Source organism: Opisthocomus hoazin, chromosome 3, assembly GCF_030867145.1.
Source record: "Opisthocomus hoazin isolate bOpiHoa1 chromosome 3, bOpiHoa1.hap1, whole genome shotgun sequence".
Lineage (NCBI taxonomy): Eukaryota > Metazoa > Chordata > Aves > Opisthocomiformes > Opisthocomidae > Opisthocomus > Opisthocomus hoazin.
In genome coordinates, this window is record NC_134416.1 from 107714298 (window position 1) to 107735052 (window position 20755).

Sequence of the window (20755 nt, forward strand, 5' to 3'; positions counted from 1 at the left end):
CCTTTTGTGTGTTCTGCACGCCACGATCGGCTGAGGGCAGGTGGGACGAGGGGGTGGCGTGAGCTGGAAGTCTTCTTCTAGAGCGTATCTGTCATGACATCACATTCAAGACTCAAGGTTTATATGTTTTTCTATCAAAAAGAGTGTAGATTTTAATTGTCCATGAAGAAATTTCTTTTACCATGTCGCTTGCTATTTATTGTCATGCAGGAAGCAAGGTGTTTGCTGCAGTTTCTGAAGTAAAAACCTGTGAAAATGGTGTAGAGGGTCATTTCAGTTAGCAGACATTTTAAAAATGTGGAAAGAAAATCCCCATGTATGAATAACAAGCTGTATTCTCTCTAGTTCAATTTGTAGGGTTGGGGGGGCTATTCTTTTTAGTTCTGAAAGGTTAGCTGTGTGCCTTAACATGCTGTCAGTTAAGGCTTTACGTGGTATTTTCAACAGTTTGAAAAGCTGAGTTCTTTGAATCACTTTAGGTGAAGTCGCATATGTGAGTAGTAACCGTTGGTCTTACCACAAGACAGTTTTGGTCTGTCTGTGCAGGAAAGGTTCAAGATTGGTCTTCAGCAAAACCACAAAAAAAAAAAAAGAGATAATCAAAGATCTGTGAATTTTTTTGTTGTTCTTTAATCCAGCTGTAAAACAGTGTGAATTTTAAGTTGAGGTTTAAAGGAATGCAGTTGATTTTCTTTTTAAGGCATTAGAAGAGAGAACTGGGTATTACATGCAGCAGTAATTCGAGTGCTGCTCTCCTCGTCTGAAACTGTGTAATTCAGAGCTTTAAAGTATGAGAGTTTCACAGCTGTGCATCTTCCAAAACTGTTAAGCAGTTTTATTTTTCTCATGTTTTTGCTCATTTCAAATTAGTTATTTTACCTTAAAAATCTGAAATGCTTTAGCTAAAGAGGGAATTTGAAAAAAAGAGTATATCGAATTAAAGCCTTGAAAGTAAACTGGTTCTCTTTGAGAACCCTCCTGTCATGTTCTTGCCCTTCTTGCCCAGCAGATGTTGCTGTACATACATGAAACAGGAGGTTTTCTAACTGCAAAGTTCTGCATCTGCACTTAACTGAGTATTTGAAATAACTTTTCTGGTATAATTTACTCTGCTGTCCTCTCAGTAGACTCCACGGAAGGCTCGAACTACAAACAGGAAGACTCTTAGTCAAACCATGTTTTTCTTCAACTGTAACCGTCTCATGCAAAGCGTCTTCATGTTCCTCCTTTTTCAAAGAAGCGAATTGTCCGTGGAGATGCTGATTATTTTGCAGAGTCTTTTTTACAGTTAGTTGAATTATTTAAAGAGCATTTCCAACAAAATGTTGTTCCTAAGCCCAAAACACCCTCAGCCCTCCCCATCACATGGTACAACTCCAGACTGCCCTCATTCCAAGAAGTGTCTCCCGTTTCACAGCGATGTCCTTCTCTGGGAAGCTTCCATGCTGAGAAAACAGAGTTTCTTCATATAAATTTGATGCACAATTGGAGCATATATGTTTTTGCTGTCACTAATGTTGCAGCGAGAAAACTTTGACCTCATGAAGTTTGTACTGCTAGAGCTACGCTTATGCTTGTTTCTGACTTTCTCTTAAATGCACATTGTTCCTCAGAATTAAACATTAGTGCACTGACCTGCAGTAAGTAGAGTTTATTGATTTTTATAGTCTCTGCTTATTGAGATGCCACCAGTTAGTCTTTGTAGTTGCATCATAAACTCACTGGTTTTCACTGCTTCACTTTGAAACCCCCTTTTTCAGAATTGTTTTAACAGTGGTTACGAGATACTCACACTTTTCAATTTTCTCATTTTCACAAGACTGCTGAAAAATCTGGCCAAATGGAAAGATCAAAGAAAAACGCCAGGCAAAGGCAAAATGATTTCAAGGTAAGTTATGGGGGGAAAACATTGCTTTCTTTCAGTTGTCCTTCATAACAAGATACTTGAGTGTCACCAACTTGAAAATCAGATTCCTTAAACCATCTGTGTGCCCTTACACCTCCTTCTCCTCTGCTCTCTACCACATGGAGCCACCTGTAAATCATACATTCCAAGCTGTTGGGTATAGCAAGTACATGGATGCCTAAGCACATTGATAGTGCTTTTTGCTTTATTTTTCTTCCCTTTCTCTGATACAGAAAATGATTCAGGAAGTGATGCACTCTCTGGTAAAACTTATCCGTGGAGCTTTGCTTCCCTTCAGCCTCAGAGAAGGAGAATCGAGACAGTATGGTGGCTGGGAGATGAAATCTGAACTTTCTGGCCAGTGGCTGACACATGTTATCCAGACTGTGAGGTAAATGGCTGTGTGGACCTACAAAATGATACTGTTCCTGGCATGTGTGTGCTTTAAGACAAATTGTTCTCTTTATTGCATTAAATACCCCTACTAGTGAGAATGTTAACATTTTCAAGAATAAGGTTACAAAAAAATTACTTACGGCAGATTTAGGATTCTATGTGCAAGTGCAATTAATAATGTCTCATGATATACCCCTATTACGTGATGGATTTATTCATTTTTTTCCATGGCATCTTATGAAAAAGTTTGAATAAAATATTTGCCTGCCATAGCATAGACAGTCCATGAATGAAACAGGATTTGATTTTTTAGGGTAGAAAGAATCATCTGCTTCGTTTGCTGCACGTCCTCTCATCTGGGTGAAATGGGTGAAAATAGCATGCTTCATTCTTAAACCATAATTTACTTTTACAGTTGTTTTATGGAAGGTGATACTCCTGCTTACAGTGTCATTCTGCTTGTAATTATGTTTGTTTATAAATTTACTAATGTGCACGTGAGTAATTACAAGATGTCTCATATGGAGTTTGCTGCTGTTTGTCTATGGAGGATATAAGAATTGCCATTATGTTTTGGAAACTTGAGTAATACCTGGATATGATACTGCACTTCTCACCTGCAGTTTTCAAAACAGGTAAGGAGCAAAGCACAGAGGAAGAACAGGAAGGGGTATGGTGATGTAGAGGTATTCCTGCTGCGGATGGAGCTAGCAGTGATCTGCTTAACGCTTTCCTCAAGTCTGTTCTCGGTTACATTATCTCTACTTTAACCATTTAGAAAAACACTTCCATGGGAAGTTTCTTATAGTGGCTGAATTTTATGGCAAGCTCCCAATTGAAGAAGGAAATGGCTTGGCATCTGATGGGAAGATGCAAAGGGGCAAGGGAGCAGGCTCTGGCACCAGCGTTGGCCTCTCCTGAGAAGCAAACCAATTTCACTCAAACAGTAAATTTAGAATTTAACACTTCCACATCTGTAATACTGGCTTGGAAATTTAACCTCTAAAGGCTGGCTGTGCTTCAGAGTGCTGCCATCCAAGGTATGATCCAGGTGGAGGTTATAGGACAGGTGAAGGCTCTTTTTCAGGGAATCTCCTCTTGCTTTCTGGCCACTGCCCTGGTAGTGAACAAGTGAACTGAGAGCTGTGGAAAGTCTCTCGCCCTCCCACTCTTCCCCACATCTTCTTCTTACTGATGCCTGTGCTGGCACTTCAGGAACCTGAGCTAGACTTTAATGCAAAGAGGTCAAAGTAGAGAAGAAAAAGGGCAGTCTGGCAAGAAGGAACTGAACATGGCGTGACGGGGAACCAACCAGTGATGACCAGGTCAGGCGTTTTTGCGAGTGCTACAGGTGGTTTTCTTTTTGAGCCCTTAGGTTTTGACAGTCTAATAAATCCTTGTGACTCACACCAACGACGAAGGTGGGCTGTTCTCTTGAACAGTCTACACTTTACATAAAGACCTGATCTGTTTCAAAGTTTGGCAAGTCTTATTTTTATCGTTTCTAACATAGAGTCGTTGTGAAGCACATGATAGAGTTTTACTCTTTTCAGTCATCTCACAAATGATTTACCGTTTTCTGCTTGCATTGAAGAATGCTAAAACTTACAAAATTAGGTAGCGAGGAGTTGGTGTTCTGAGTGATCTTAATTTTTCTGCTTGTTTGTGTGTATCGCACAGCTTAAAGTGATGGTTGCACAGTCTTGCTCTTGTACCCCACTCTCTCATTGCCCAATATGAATAGGTTCCAGAAGATAAATTAGAGCTCTGCGATAAAGTGAAGCTGTACTGGAACAGGCTGCCCAGGGAGGTTGTGGAGTCTCCTTCTCTGGAGATATTCCAGACCCACCTGGACAAGGTCCTGTGCAGCCTGCTGTGGGTGACCCTGCTTCAGCAGGAGGGTTGGACTGGGTGACCCACAGAGGTCCCTTCCAACCCCTACTATTCTGTGATTCTGTCGGCAAGACTTTTGCCTCCCTGTAAGGACAGAAGGGTCTGTATTTGGTAGGGTGAGTCAGAAGAGGAAAAAGATGATCTAGGTGCTGCGTGCTCCCATGGAAATGGAATCAGCTCTAAGTATAGGACTTCTTCATTTAAACTTCTCACAGATGGGTATTTACATCCTGTGTTTCCTGGATGGCTGAGATACTGCACGTTTTTGTAGTCTACTAATCCAGCAGCGCTGAGCAGATGGCAGCCAGGTTAATGGTGGGGTTTTGGTGGTTTGTGCGCAGCACCAGAGGTGAGGAACCGGAGCCTGCAGGTGGATGACTGGAAGTGTTCCGCTGATGGTTTGTACTTGTTTGCTTGTGCCTGCCTGCTCCTGTTCTCTGGCATTTTCTGGTGCCTGTGCTTTGCTCAGTATCAGCAGAAGGGCAGATGGCAATGGCTGCAGCTGAACTGTCCTTGCGTAAATATCCCAGAGTTGAATAAAAACCTCATTTTGTGCCCCTAACTAAAGTCTGAGCACAACTGCAGCCTTTTCGTTAAAAAGTGAAATGCTGTTCCTTGCAAGCAGCTGCTGTGTTACTATTTCTGAAGGGAAAAAATGGAAATGAATGTTTCCATCCCCAGCTATAAGTAGCTGGTGATTTGCACCCGGTCAGAGCTGGGAGCTGAACAGTGAATGAATTCACAGGTGATGCAGCAGCTGTATTTTGGCTCCTTAAATGCATGTACTCTTGGCAATCTGATGCACAGCCCCATCACCACATATGGCAGCTTGGTGGCTGATGCTGTTGCAATGCAGGTAAACAAAATCTCAGCAGCCCTGTTGTGGACGTGGGATTCCATCTAGGCATTCACGTAAAACCAGCAAAAACGCTGCTTCTGCTCCCAAAGGATTATTCTTGGACTGTAAGGCAAGAGATGGATGCAGAAAGGCAGGCAAGGAGGTGCCAGAGGAGACTGGGAGAGGCTGGTGTGTTGCTATAATGCCATTATTGTAATGTTACAGAAAAATGTATCTGCAGGCTTCTGAATTAAGCAAATAATTAATCATCTCTGAATGGAATAATCAGTTTTCAAGGATACGCTGCGGATGGAGCTACTGTATTCACACACACAGAAAACGTCCAAAAAATTCGATGAAGTTATGTCAGCTTAAAAACCCCTGCAGATTCACACTGAAGTCGAATTTCATTTGCTTTCCAGGCTTAGTACTGAGTCTCTTACTGCACTCGAGATACCCAACGATATGCTTCAGATCATCCAGGATCTTATTTTGGACCTTCGTGTACGTTGTATTCTGGTGACACTACAACACACAGCTGAAGGTAATAAAGGCTGCATGTCTCTCTGCTTACTGTCATATTTTTTTGCCTCTGATTAGGCTAAACCATGTTCTGGAGGGTAACCATGTTTGTTACAGATATTGTAGTGGCAGTGGACTCCTCTGAGTTCTGGAAGATCTCAGAAGGGTTGCTAAGTATTTCACTTCTCTGACAGATGTGTGCTATAAGTCTGTTCTTCCCTTAGTCTAACGAATACAGTAGTTTATATCAGTTTCCTTTGGGTTCAGACAGTTTTACAGTGCAAGTGATTTATCTCATGGTGCATCTTTTCCATATTGGAAATATTGTTTATTTTCTTTTTCTGAGTTCTTCTGTAAAGTGAAGAATTAAATAAACAACATCCAACCCCCAAGAAAAGAAAATCCAAAGCCCTTCCTGAAGTATTTCAGTTTTCCAAGGCATTTTACTAACATTGTAATCCCTGGGCTTCTTGCTGTGTACAGAGCTTTTGCCATAAACGTCTGGATTGTCAAGGCCATAACACTTTCTCTAACTGTAGTGTGCCTCTGTGTGCATCAGAGGCCATTCATCTTACCGTCTGATACTCAGTTCTGAAACTTCAGTGTGAACAAAGGAAATCTTCCAGAAATAAATGTCGCTCTTAAAATCGAGGCAGATCATTCTGCTAATTCACTTAGCAGGGTTTTTTTTCCAAAAGACTAATTACCCTTTTTTTTAATCTCACAGTTTAGTCAGTTTTTAGTCTTTAACATGTGATTCGTCGTTATTTTGTAGGCTAACACGAAGCAAGTGTTTTACTCAAGCATTAAGTGTGCTGAGCACAGGTGGCTGTATTAAGCAAACTTTTAAACTTTTGGTGACAACAAATCATAAGGCCTCTGTGGTTTGATACAGTGTTGATATGAATTGTATTCTTGGCTCTTAATTGTTTGATTAAATCCTATTTCAGTGTTAGCATGATTTTTCTTCATTAATATCAAGCTAGTTGGCCATCCAAGTACCTGGGTTGTCTCGTCTCTTTAAAACTCTACACAGAAAGTATTACCAATATTTCAGATTTCACTTGCAGTACGAGGAAGTCTATTTTGCTTTGCTTCACTTAGCATAGAGATCAATTATACATATATGTATTTTTTTTGAAATGGTAGGTGGAGTTTGGGGTGTTTTTTTTTTAATTATGACCTGAGGATGGTCCTGTTGGATTGACTGCCCCCTGTCTAGGAACTATCAGTGATTCCTCGGATGACCTGCCTGTTTCAAAGGAAGGAAGTATCCAGCTCCAAGCCGTTTTGCTGACAATCCTCAGCTTATCAAATCTCTGAGCTACCCACCTAGCTTCTCCAGCGTGGTCCAGAGAGCTCCAGTGTGTGATTAATGATGAAGCTCTCGGCCAAAAATTCTGCTGTTTTACTAGTTTCACGTACTTGTTGCATCGTAACGATCGCCCAGTTCTTTGTTCAGATCCGGAGTTTCTGCTTCTTGCGTCCTGATTGCTGGCCACCTACGTTCTGTGGTCGTCTGTACCTTAGATTTTTATAAGAGTAGATTTACCAGTCTTTGTGTGAATGATTCTGTTTGGTCTGAGCACCTTTATTCATCTTTTTCTTGCTTGAATTGGAAGAGATCAGATCCCTCCAGATGCCAGAATGCACCCTTTTTTATGTTCTTTACCAGCTAAAGCAAGATTGCATGCATTCAGAGTATCTAGATAGTTCTTCTGGACAGGACCAGGTTAATTGGGCCCTTGGAGAAACTTCTTTTTAGGGAGGCAGCGCAAGAATAGTTAGTGGATATTCTCATGGAGCTATGTAAATGGATCTTAGATGTAGTTGTATCTTTAGTGTGAAGTCAAAAAGGCTCCTCCTGGACTTGTCTCACCTCTATAATCTCTGTGAAGCATGAGCTGCTGATACGAAGTTCTGTCTCATCACTTGCTGCATGTTTTGCATTGGTAAAGGCATTCAGATCAGTTAAAATTTTTAATAGAGCACTCTACCATTAGCGATTTAAATAGGACAAATCTGCCTACGCACAGGATTTTCTTGTTGTCTTGCGATAAACACCATGTACTCATGCTGGCCCTGAGAAGCAGTCTGTGTTCTTTCCCTCTCATAGGTGATCACTGGTCATAAAGGTCATGAAAGCCGAATTATGCGAATGCCAGACTAGACAGGGGGTTTACATGAATGTATTTGACTGGAATTTGGTGAGCAGTGAAATACGAGAAAGACATTTGTTGCTTTTGTATTTGTATTAGCTCAGATCAGAATGTGAAAGTGAGCAGCCACAGAAACGTGTGAAGGCTGACCAGGGCAGTCGAAAGCCTTGCAAGAATATCTGTTGAATGAAGAGGTTTACTAAACAGGGAACAGAACAGAGTAGTTGTTCTGCACAATCCCTTAATAATTGTGGCCAGCAGGACGAGGGAGGTTCTCCTTCCCCTCTACACTGCCCTGGTGAGGCCTCATCTGGAGTACTGTGTCCAGTGCTGGGCTCCCCAGTTCAAGAAAGATGAGGAGCTACTGGAGAGAGTCCAGCGGAGGGCTACGAGGATGGTGAGGGGACTGGAGCATCTCCCCTACGAGGAGAGGTTGAGGGAGCTGGGCTTGTTCAGCCTGAAGAAGAGAAGGCTGCGAGGGGACCTTATAAATGCTTACAAATATCTGCAGGGTGGGTGTCAGGAGGATGGGGCCAAGCTCTTTCCAGTGGTGCCCAGCGACAGGACAAGGGGCAATGGGCACAAACTGAAGCAGAGGAAGCTCCAGCTGAAGATGAGGAAGAACTTCTTCCCTCTGAGGGTGACGGAGCCCTGGCCCAGGCTGCCCAGGGAGGCTGTGGAGTCTCCTTCTCTGGAGATATTCCAGACCCACCTGGACAAGGTCCTGTGCAGCCTGCTCTGGGTGACCCTGCTTGGGCAGGAGGTTGGACTGGGTGACCCACAGAGGTCCCTTCCAACCCCGACCATTCTGTGATTCTGTGATTCTGTAAGCCTATGCTTCCATGAGATATATAATTGCAGGGTATGACAATATACCCAAGCTTCCTAGTTTAGCTAATTAAAGCACCAAGATAGTGAAGATACCTTTTAGCATGCATTAGTTATCCTCCTCTTGGATTTTTTAGCAGATGTGGTAGTTTACCAAAATTTTTGCGCATTTAAAAGGGAGTTTCATGATGTACAAACAGTTCTGATACGCTATTTGTGTGTGAAAAACTGTCTCAAAGCCCCACACACTGCACATAGTTCATCTTGCTCCTGCTTACCAGTCAGTCAGGCCCCCAGAAGAAGCGATGATGCGGAGTGTATGCATCCATAGAGGAATTTTATTTACAGTGCATGAGCTGGGGATTCACGTCCTGACTTGGCTCCTCGTAGCTCCAGTAAGCCTGTAGAGGGTGGCACCTCGTGGGGAGGGGAGGACAGTGGGTTTTGCGTATGCCTGCATGGATTTTTGAACAAGGTCTAGCACCATGGATCCTTGACCCTGAGCAGGGACTCTAAGCCGCTTTTATAGTTATTAAATATGAATTACGTGGTGTCCTTTCTGTCTTTGCTAAAATGCTAGATAGTTGTTCTTTCATTTTTAATTGAGCGGGATTATAATAGACTGGAGACTTGGGTTCTTAAATGCAGTATTTTATGTTGTGATTAAGAATTTGCAAAATAAAAACAAACCCAAAGCCTTCACAATATTTATTTTTAAACTTCCCAGTAAGAGCTGTGCTTCGTGCAGCCCTTGCCATGTATGATAGATACGCTTCTCTGCGGGGTGTCACCAGCGCACCGTGCACGAGTTCCATTCTCAGTCACTTGAGAACGCTGAAAGCTTTGAAGCTTTTAGTGCTGTTTGCTTGAGTGCCTAGTCATTGCAGTCCCGAGGTCTGTGGTTTATCTTTTCAAGTTCAAGGAGTTTTTAATAATGAAAATGAATACCTTCACCCCCCTTCCCCCTCTCGCTCTGTCTTACAGATATAAAGAGGTTGGCTGAAAAGGAAGACTGGGTTGTTGACAATGAAGGTTTGACATCGTTGGTGGGTATACTTGTGTGTGTTGTAGGCACTTTCTTGGCTGGGTTTTTTTTTTGCAAGTGTGATGAAACTGGTTTCTATATTCTCCAAAAATTGAATTATTTTGGACTTAGTCTGTACGTATGCATACTAGTGTCTGTAGTTCTAGGGAAATAGGAAAATGTAAGAAAAAAATACAGATTTTTTTTTTGCTTGGATGGTTACTTATGTACAGCACTCTTAACAGACCCCATCACAAAATATAAAGTTACTTTTCTTCTTCTTTTTACAAAATTTTTCTTTGTACTTCTTAAACCATTATGTCTGAAGTAACTTTAAGTGATAATGGTACTGCTAGACAGCAATATTTGTGAACATACAGAACAAAAAAAAAAGCATAAATAAATCTTTGTCGGTTTGGGTCGTGTGTTAAAAGACAAAAATAAATAAAAATTGGGCATCAACATGTGTAGCATGACTTTCTGCCTTAAGTAGGATTATTTAAATGCATCTGTATAATTACTGCTGACCTCTAGCATGCTTTTGCAGAGATAAACAGTAATAACTTTCATAGTTAAGCACCTTATTTTAGGAATGGTTTGCTGAAGTAAAAAATTATTTTTGAGGTCACAAGTTCAGTTCACATCAAAATTCTTCATAACTTAGTAGGCACACTACCATGGAATTGATCTGTAGCTGAATAAATAGGTCACTTCTATGTTATAATGAGAAATTGAACTGAAAAGCAACTAATTTAGGAGATTGCCTACACACAAACAACAAACGACATGAAACCAAATTCAGATAAATTAGCGAGATGCTTTCTGGAAATAAACAGTACTGAGTAATGCCTAAAACACAGCAAGCACGTTGTAGGTGTGACTTAAAAACAATCTGCGAAAGCAGAAAGGGCCTGTGGGAGGGAGAGCTGCTGCGTGGATATTATCGAAGAGAACCCTCTGCAGACTGCTGGAGTTTTTCTGATTTGCTTCTATAAATACGTGCTTGAAGTTGAGTAGGAGGGCATTGAGCAATCACAATATACAATCACCATTGTAGGAAGGAGTCTTGTGGGGCAACTGGAGTATTAGAGCGAGATTTACAGCTTCTGATCTGGGTTTCGGTTGCCGCTGACTTGGGCAAGTCCCTGAACTCTTCTGGTTTTCACTGTGTTCATCTGTAAAATGGAGGGAGGAAGAAGGAGCTTCCACAAAAGCTTTGTTTCTTCGGGCTTTTGCTGGATCCTAACCCATCTTTGTTTAAAAACCGCTCACGCCTTTTTCGCATCTAGGAATTACACGTGAATTCCTTGTATACAGCCCTGCCATAGGTAGCTTTTGAGGCCGTGGTTGAGACATGCCAAGTTTTAATGGTGGCAGTTGACTGTGTTTTGTCATGGCAGGGTTAGTTATCTACTAAAATAGAGTTCATTGTGGTAATATTACAGCAAAAATTGTAGCAAAAGTTAACTGGTATAAACAAAGGCCAGACAATCTCTTTGGGGACATTTTGGGCTTAAGATAGAAACTGTATTGTGGGGAATACTGGTTGGTAACCCCTTTAGCATTTATATTCCAGGTAAAAGATACAGTGAGGCACAGAATCAACTTTCCTCAGTTTCATACTATCCAAAGAATAACGTATCTGAGCAGCTTTCTTGTCCTGATGTGTGATGCTTTATTATGTGGAAACTAAAAACCAAGAGCAGCACTTTACTGCTGTTCTTTTTCTTTCAAGTACGTCCAAAAATAATAAATACAGGTTGCCTTAGTGGCTTTCACGATTTTCAGGTTGCTGTGCAGGCATCACTCTCATGATTTACATTTACAGAAATAAAAGTTACCCCTAGGCTCAAAGTTGGTGACATGCCATAAACTATCTATTTGATGAGAGAGTGGTTTACATGGCTTAGAACCCTTTTTTGGCCTCCTCTTTGACCCAGATCCGATAGGATGATGTCCCTCTCTTCTGGACAGTGACACCTCTCTGCTTGGTGTTGCCCTGTACTACAGCTTCCTGCCTCAGACCAGCAGGCAGCTTCATTTTAAAAAAATAATATTAAAAAAAAAAAAGAGGTGTGACTTAACAGGGAAGAGAGGAAGACAAGGAAGAACTGACTAATGACTCTGATGCTGTGAACTCGTTTGCACTTTCAGAGTGAAATTGATACACGCGTCAAGACATTCAACTTCAGGTTTGAAAACCCGAAGGTGAAAAAAGCCCCCCAAACCAGCGGGTTTTTTCCCTCCGTGCAGTTCCCTCCGGCAATTTCAATCCATTTTTCTTAGAAACCTTTTGCTGAAATAAAATGCAGAAATATCAGATATCCCAGGTGAAATTCTGTCCCAAATTCTATCAAGGGAGGGGAGGAGGAAGGGTGTCACGGGCATCTATAATGTAATTGTCAATATATGCTACCACAAACAATCTGTAAAAATCTTTTGTGACCCATTTAGAGGAGGCTGTTTGGTGTAGAAGTCTCCCACTCGGGTAAAAAAATGTACATTGATCTGTGGTGGTAATAGCGTAGAAAAGTATAAAAGTACCTGACTACAATAGGGTCCTCTGATAATATATGAATCACAATTTGTTTTATTTTCATTTCTCCTTGTTTGGGATAATTTGGAACTGAAGAGCTTAGCGTATGGCATGGAAGTCTGTATAGATTTGTGTGGTGTACGTTTGGCATGCCTGCCTAAAGCTAACAAGTCCTTTGCCTTTCAGCCATCCCAGTTTGAACTCTGCATTGTCCATTCCCTGCAAGCGCTTAAAACCGTGCTGGACTGCAAACCTGGAGAGGCCAGTGTGAGTGTGGATTTATGCTTTTATTTTCGTTCTTTTTATGTAAATTACTGTGAAGTTTCAGAACAAGGTCTTTCAGAGAATGATACAGGGGTATAACTTTCTTCTTGATTTTTTTCCATGTACACCCTTGTCACTGCTGCTAGCTTTTAGAACTCTTTGTGTTTCCTTTCTTGGGGATAATTGTGTGTGGATGGGGCAGATTTGACCTATATTTAAATCTTTAAAGCTGTTATTTTGAAAAAATGCTACTGGGAGTTAGTCTTCACTCAGTGTTGCATCCAAACTACTTGCAGAACTTAAATTCAGCTTGTTTTTTTCTGTAAACTTTATTCTGAATCAGGACTCCTGATTGTCCCCATCTGCTTGGTACCTTGCAGCGCTGAGTGGTGGGGACACTGACGTTTTCTTTCAGCTTTCAGTGACGTAAGGAAGTTTAACACTTTTCCAGAGTCCCTTGGGCCCCCCTGTATGGGTATTGTTTCTCCTCCCTTATTTTAATTTTCACAGCTAGCTTGTCTAGTTTCTTAATGAACATTATGCAAACAAATCTGCAGTGCGTGGTGATTCCTTCTTGTTAGGGTGCAAAGATCCTTGGCTATCCTGGGAGCTTTTGCTGCAGTTCCGTTAGCCGACGATGATACGTGTCACGTGTACCAGGTACTAGGGCTGCCTTCCTTGTAGGGTGCTACCTCCTCACAGAATCACAGAATAGTAGGGGTTGGAAGGGACCTCTGTGGGTCACCCAGTCCAACCCCCTGCCCAAGCAGGGTCACCCAGAGCAGGCTGCACAGGACCTTGTCCAGGCGGGGCTGGAATATCTCCAGAGAAGGAGACCCCACAGCCTCCCTGGGCAGCCTGGGCCAGGGCTCCGTCACCCTCAGAGGGAAGAAGTTCTTCCTCATGTTCAGACGGGACTTCCTGTGCCTCAGTTTGTGCCCATTGCCCCTTGTCCTGTCACTGGGCACCACTGAAAAGAACTTGGCCCCGTCCTCCTGACACCCACCCTGCAGATATTTATAAGCATTTATTAGGTCCCCTCTCAGCCTTCTCTTCTCCAGGCTGAACAAGCCCGGCTCCCTCAGCCTCTCCTCGTAGGGGAGATGTTCCAGTCCCCTCATCATCCTTGTAGCCCTCTGCTGGACTCTCTCCAGTAGCTCTTCATCTTTCGTGAACTGGGGTGCCCAGAACTGGACACAGTACTCCAGATGAGGCCTCACCAGGGCAGTGTAGAGGGGAAGGAGAACCTCCCTCGTCCTGCTGGCCACACTCTTCTTGATGCACCCCAGGATCCCATTGGCTTTCTTGGCAGCCAGGGCACACTGCTGGCTCATGGTCACCCTGTCGTCCACCAGGACACCCAGGTCCCTCTCCACAGAGCTGCTCTCCAGCAGGTCCGTCCCCAGCCTGTACTGGTGCATGAGGTTGTTCCTCCCCAGGTGCAGGACCCTGCATTTGGCTTTGTTGAACCTCATCAGGTTCCTCTCTGCCCAGCTTTCCAGCCTATCCAGGTCACGCTGAATGGCAGCACAGCCTGCCGGTGTGTCTACCACTCCTCCCAGTTTGGTGTCATCAGCAAACTTGCTGAGGGTACATGCTTGTCAAACCGTTTACTGGGACGTGTATTCTCTCTCGCCATTCTTAGGGTGGGGAGAAATGGAATTGATGCATGAGAAAACAGTGTCCCAGCAGCCATTCCTAGAATTGTCATCTCTGTAGGGATAGGTTAGCCAGGCCTTCCGTGAGAAGAAGGCCACACGAAGCTGTTCTGCTGAAATGATGTGCTTGCATCTGCAGGTTTTCCAGCAGCAGAGAACACAGGAGGATGTGTGCCAGCTGAGCATTGGGATCATGCAGGTAACTCCAGCACTTTGAAGTACGAAATTGTGAACACAGGTGATCAGTCAAAACATATGCTTTGTACCCTGCCCACCTCCCAGAAGGTGCCTTAACCTCGTGACTCTGTTATTCCTCTGATACCCTCTGGGACACTGAGAAGTGTTTGACTTCAAAAGTACGTAGAGCATGCTACCTGAATCCGACGATATCAGATCCTCAGAGGGCGAGTGACATATTCAGGATTTTACTGAAGATTGAGACACGCTTGCTGACCTCATGTCATCCAGTGTTGGTACACTGCAGTAAAAGGAGCAAGGCTGATTTTCCTCAACTGAAGATCTAGCTTTTAATTTTTGTGTCAGAAACCAATATTCTTTGTAACAAAATCTGATTTTTTTTTAAATATATTTGAAATTAGGTAATAGCATGCTTTAGGCTTTTGAACCCTTTTTATAGTCTTCTCGAATAACAAATCATGAGCCAAAAAATCCAAAAAATGGATTTTAGTGATGCTTCTGTGATGTTTGCTTGGGACCAACTGTTTGCGTTGAATGGTTGAAAACTGTTAACAATTCCTACTTTGCAATTCAGCAGATTATCACTGCATAATTTTAACCATGCATGATGAGAGTCACTTAGCAGGATTAAAGATTCCTGTGTTTTGCTACAAATAAACAGTGATGCATATGAAATTAAAAATAGGCATTCAAAAGGTGTAACTAAAATGTTACTGTATTAATGCATGTAAGGCTTAAGAGAAGTAAAGGTGCTGATGATTGTTCTGTTTCTATTGGCTGTAGTAAAAGTGAATTTAAGATTTATTCATTTAATTTTTTTTAAAGTTCTGGCAGAATATGTGGATCTTGCTTTATTGTTTCCCAGGTCTTTATAGACTGTTTGGAACAACTGAGCACCAAACCTGACGGCGACATAGATACAGCACAGTAAGTAAAATAAATAGGACCTAGGTATAGTATTCTGAAATTGCAGGTGCAAGGCTCAAATGTCAGTGGTGGTGTGGTTTTATCCTGTCTGGTATTTCACATTTCTTGAGAATGCTTTTGCCTCTGGTTAGTGATGCTTTGAAATAACAGTAGATACTTTTCATGCCAAACGGTTGAGGGACATCACGCAGTAAACTTTGTACAAGATGATGACTATGGTATTAGTTTTTATTATTTATTTATTTTTATTATTTTAGTCAATGGCAGGAGTTGTAGTGTGCTGTAGAAGCAGGGATGTTTTTTTTGACATGACCTTATATAGAATGAGTTGTCCTTGTCACTAAGTAATGTCTGCTGGTGGAGAAGCAGCCCCTGCCTTTCTTTTCTTCCCTTCTGTTTTGACTGATTCTGTTGGTATTTCTGCTAAAATCTTGAAAGTTTGTTTGTTCCATAATTGCTCAGGAGCCACTTCTTTTAGAGACCAAAACAAGTCAGAATAGCCTGAGTTTCCAAGAATACCACTCATTTCTTTGTGAAAAGCCAGAGACTTGTCAAATATTGGTACGCGCAATATGCATCAGAAAAAGGCAAATTAACTGTGTTCCTAATGCCCCTTTGTTTTTTTGCCATTTGGATGACTCTGCGGGCTGGATAGGTGTAAAAACAAATCAGAATCTGTGGCAAACCAGAGAAATTACAGAAAATGAAATGCTTGAAGAAGGAAGGGTCTGGAGCTGGAATAGTACTGTCTGTCCACAGCTCGCCTTTGTGGAGCTCGTAGGAAAACTGAGCAACGGGGGCTGCTTTATTACGGGGTGTGGTGGGGCGTGAGACAGGATTCCAGTCTTGGGTTCCAACTGCTCATCTCAATCCACCGTCTGTCAGATGATCAAAACCACTGCACTACTCACTTTTCAAACAATATTCCTAGTCTTTCAGTTGATGTTTCGTCTCCGGATTTGTTTGGAAGCATTCATGAAGACTCAAGTCTTACATCAGTAAGTTTGGCTTCTATTTCTAAAAGCTGGTGTGAAACTGAATACTTCTCAAAGTTGCAGGAATGGGTTCTTTTTTTAAAAAATTTTAAAAAAAAAAAAACAAAAAAAACCACAGCTGTTTGTTTATGATATCGTAGTATACTATCTTGAAGTAACTAATGAAGACATTTTGGAAACCAGGTCCTCCTCAGAAACTAAAATGGCGTCATTGAAATCAGTGAAAACACCACTGATGTTAAAACAACTGAGGACTTCTGATTTTTCACCGTTAATTGATAATAACTGGTCTGATTATTAGTTACTTTTTAAAACCCGTGAGGATACAGATATTCAGTAGCGTAGTTTTTCCCCAAAAAAATACTTTATTGAGATTAAGTACTGATTGTTTGTGTGGCTTGTTTGGGTTTGGTTTTTAGGAAATTGGACAAAAAGGTTTTTAATGTTCTTGGCGCTTTGACTTTGGTTAATGCGCTTTCTTCTAGTCTGGTGGCTGATGGAAAAAATGTTGTTCCCTGCAAGAAACCTAGTGAGGACGTCTTGTGAGGTTAATATTTCTTAGTATAAGTTTTAGATGTTGTCAGAAGCCCAGCTTCACCTCATTTACAAGAGCGATAAGCATTCCCACCAAATAAAGAATCACAGATTGCCAAGTCAGGCCAAGTTGCTGAATTGCAGACTATAATAATTAGTTCTTTATATGATTTTAGTCTTGCAACACATAAATTTTTATATTAATTGTTGACAAAGTAACTTTTTGTGGCTGTTCTGGACTTCCTCCCATATGTCGTAAGTATGAATGTTTAAGTTAACAAGAAGAATCTTATCAATGATTTTTGATACCGTGGAAACCAAACATTCTTCTATTAATTTCTTTCTGTAAATCACAGAACACTTTATCTTCTCCTTCCTGATTGAATAATGAGAACAGAGAGTGAGTGGCCAGAGTAAGATTTGTCCCTGTATTTTTAAAATGCTCATTTTTTTGAATAGTCTGTATACCAGCTGAGGAGAAGTTAAAGTAGTAGGCAGCTGCACATCTTGACAATGGTTCTCATATTATTAGAACACCAAACTGCCAGGAGTTCTTCTGGGTCTGAAAGTCAACACAATTTTGAATCAGATCTGCAGTATTATAATGATTTAATTGCCAGATAATTTTGTTTTCATAATATTTGCTGCTGTTGATTTTAAAGTTCTATCTGAGGTAGAAAAATGTTTTCCCGTTGAGGGAGGGAGAGGGGAAGAGGGCAGACCAGACCTATTTAAATAGTAGTTCTGTCTCGTTTGGTGCTTTGTCTCTTTCGAAACTACACCTTGATGCACCAAGATCAGGGAAAGGCAATCCTGGTGTCTCAACTCCAGAATGTATTTGACCTTCCTGTAATTAAAAAAGTCATTGAAGAACACAGATAAGTTATAACCACCTGGAATTTTTTTTCATATTAACTGCTGAAATAATCTTACATACTTGTGAACCTTCTGGAGTGTTAGAATGGGTGAGTGCATTCGTTCAGTGCCTGTTCTGCTTCCCTTGTTTTAGCCATCGATGTGTGAAAGTGTAGATGATCTTCAGTTACATTTTTATGATGGTCATAATTCTTAGCATATTTCTTGAAACTAAGTAAAAGCCAGAAACAGCTTCCTGGAAAGCTGTCCAAACCTAATTTTTGTAAAGAAGCCTTAACCACGGTTCTGTATTAGTCACAGCTATTCCAGCGAATGCTCCAGATCCCAGAAGAGAGAGCAGTCAGTTCTGTGTGCAGTCAGCATGCCTGATACTCGCTCATTTCTTGGTATTTTGTTGACAAAAATATTTGTAAACTCCGCTTTGTTTATCACCATGTTTATCACACGCAGAGAGTCAATAAAATACTTCACGTTTACCATATTGGTCATGCTGATGTTTTGTTTTTCTGTTATACTCTTTCTTTTCTTAAAATACATTTTTAGGAACAGAGGCTTTTAATTGCACTCAGCAACTGCCGTTATCTGGAACGTCACACCTTCCTAAACATAGCTGAGCATTTTGAGAAACATGGCTTTCAAGGTGTTGAGAAAATAACGCAAGTAAGTGAGAGCCCTGGAATGAAGTATCACTGCTTGAAGGAAACCGTTCTTATTTTTTTACTTTCTGTGGAAATTAAGTCCATGTGAGATGGCCAGAAGGACTCTTGGGTGAGCCTCCTGCAAATGAGTGCGACTCCGAGCAGCCGTGAGACACAACAACAACCACGAGGTGGTTGGATGGGTTCCTATAAAGCTGAAAGGGCTGCTACAGAAAATGTGACCCCTGATTCAGGACTTGGGTGTTCGATGGCAAAGCTTATCAGATTTCCTAGTAAGGCGGTTTAATGTCACTGTTTTCTTAATGCAGAGAATAAAAGATCGTTATCTCAGAAATAGACTTGATGAATTATTTCATCTGGCAATCTGCGTTGCTGATAGCTGTTGTTCATAAACTAGTTCAGATTTTTTTTGTTGTGTGTGTTTTTTTTTTTTTCAAAGAACGAAAATGTCAAAGTGGGCGGCAGTAGCTGTCTCATTTTCCTGCCTTTTTGTAAAGATTAATCATTTTTTATGAGAAATGTTGTGACTTAATCCTTAGGACCATAAAGCTAGTTTATTTCCAGAAACGTTTGTTGGTTGGAAGTAAAATGTTATCTTTTCCGGTACAAAGTACGGTGTTTCACTCGAACTGATGTTTCAGTACATCCTTAGTCCCCCTCTGCCTGAATGCTGTTTGAATTTCTGTGGCTGAAGTAATTTTGAATAGTATTTAAGTGGGGTTGGTATGATTCCTATGGTTAGTACAGTATACAGAATTACTCTGGCTATTTCGTTCTTGGCTGCTGAGACAACGGAGAGTTGAGCCAGGTCCAGTCAGCGTTGTCTGTGCAAGCAAAGACGACGTCTGTGCTGTGTTTGACACGCTGCCTTGTGCAGCCACGTCGAAGTGGTACCATTAAAGTCATTAGGTTTAAAAATGACAAAATTTGAATGTTGACATTGCTGATTAATTTGAGATCTGTGTTAACCCTTGGAAAGCGTTGACTGGTGCAGTACTGCGTATATGGGGCACACAGTCAGTAATGGTAGCTAGGAGGGTTGGGAGAATTAGATGGTCATCTCCAGATGGCAGTTTTTGAGCCCTTCATTAATTCCAAGAGAGGCTAGAAGCCCACAGAGGTTTAGGGGGGTTGGTTGTTTGTTTCAGTTTTTTGTTCTGTCACCTAAATTTCTTTATTTATCTATTAATAAAAAATTTGCAATAAAGAATTGACAAAATTTTTAAAAAATACTGGTTTTTTTAATCTCAGAAGACTGAAACGAAGCTATACTTTTAAATTCTGCTAGCTTTATAAATTGAATTTTAAAGTGGATTTTGTAGTGTGTATTGGTAAAAAACTATCCCTTGTTTGGTTGGAAGGGTTTTAAGTTGCCTTTGTTAGAAAGGAATGCATTATTATCTAATATTCTGAAAATACAGAAACCGTAAAATGCTAACCAAGAAAAATTCCTGACATTCTTCATGGTTGTTACTGAATTTTTTATCTTAGTGTGCAAATACAAAGTTACATAAAATGGCCAAATTTTACACATGCCATCTTGGCACATACTTACGGTACTCGCTTACCAGTAGTTATATTTAATTTCTACATAACTCATAAGTGCTTTTCTGTGGAGATTCTTTAGTTCAACTTTTTATCATCAGTTTAGTCAGCAAGTGGAAAAAAAAGTTATACCATAACATTCATCCTAGCTTATTGATTCGGCTTCTGAATAAAACTGTTTCCATGGTTCAGATACTTAGATAAGGCAGAGGGGTTACTAGGATAGAGGCTCAGATTGGCTTTAATACCCAAATTGAAGACTCTGGTTACAGGAAAGTTCACAGCAGAAAGAGAACCATGAGAGAATTGTGTATTTTTTTATGAGCATTTACCCCACTTGAGGGTCAGGAACATGGGTATGCACAGTGGGTGGTGGTGTAGGCTGCTGTGCTGCCTCCCTCCCCTGTCCTGGGCTCGAAATAACCTTCAGATGAATTGTTGTGATCTGTCCACCAGCTGAAAAACAAGGTTACCCACCACGGAATTGTGCATTGAACTTGGAACAGGTTGAAGAGGACTTGCATGAAACGAAAAAATGTACTCTACTGAAAGTGCAGATGGGCTTTTGTATTACAGAATCACAGCATGGTGGGGGTTGGAAGGGACCTCTGTGGTCACCCAGTCCAACCCCCTGCCCAAGCAGGGTCACCCAGAGCAGGCTGCACAGGACCTTGTCCAGGCGGGGCTGGAATATCTCCAGAGAAGGAGACTCCACAGCCCCTCTGGGCAGCCTGGGCCAGGGCTCCATGAGGAATAATTCTGGAGATGTTCACGAGCTGCAGCTTACGCGTCTGTTGTACGGCAGTGCTGTGAAGCAGAGGGGGGAAGGTCACACGTACGGTTTCAGAAGGCAGAGACTCTGAAAGAAGTCAATGTATTTTTCAAGTATAGAGCCGATAGTGAGAAATTGTAATGTTACAATTGGTAGATTTTAAGTATTATACAAAAATCGTTGCGTTTCAGGATGGAAATTATTATAGGCGTATCTTAAAGCATT

General features: G+C 41.4%; 1 protein-coding gene across 3 annotated transcripts in view; it reads left to right on the plus strand.

The window, feature by feature from the left end:
* EXOC2 (exocyst complex component 2) overlaps positions 1 to 20755 on the plus strand; it is a 129306-nt gene that overhangs the window by 68169 nt on the left and 40382 nt on the right. For all 3 annotated transcript variants that reach the window (XM_075417179.1, XM_075417181.1, XM_075417180.1), the window contains 9 exons: positions 1820 to 1888; positions 2140 to 2297; positions 5456 to 5577; positions 9527 to 9588; positions 12289 to 12369; positions 14164 to 14223; positions 15088 to 15149; positions 16081 to 16147; positions 18098 to 18214. In XM_075417179.1, coding sequence (XP_075273294.1) covers positions 1820 to 1888; positions 2140 to 2297; positions 5456 to 5577; positions 9527 to 9588; positions 12289 to 12369; positions 14164 to 14223; positions 15088 to 15149; positions 16081 to 16147; positions 18098 to 18214 — 798 coding nt within the window. The remainder of the gene's footprint in view (positions 1 to 1819; positions 1889 to 2139; positions 2298 to 5455; positions 5578 to 9526; positions 9589 to 12288; positions 12370 to 14163; positions 14224 to 15087; positions 15150 to 16080; positions 16148 to 18097; positions 18215 to 20755) is intronic.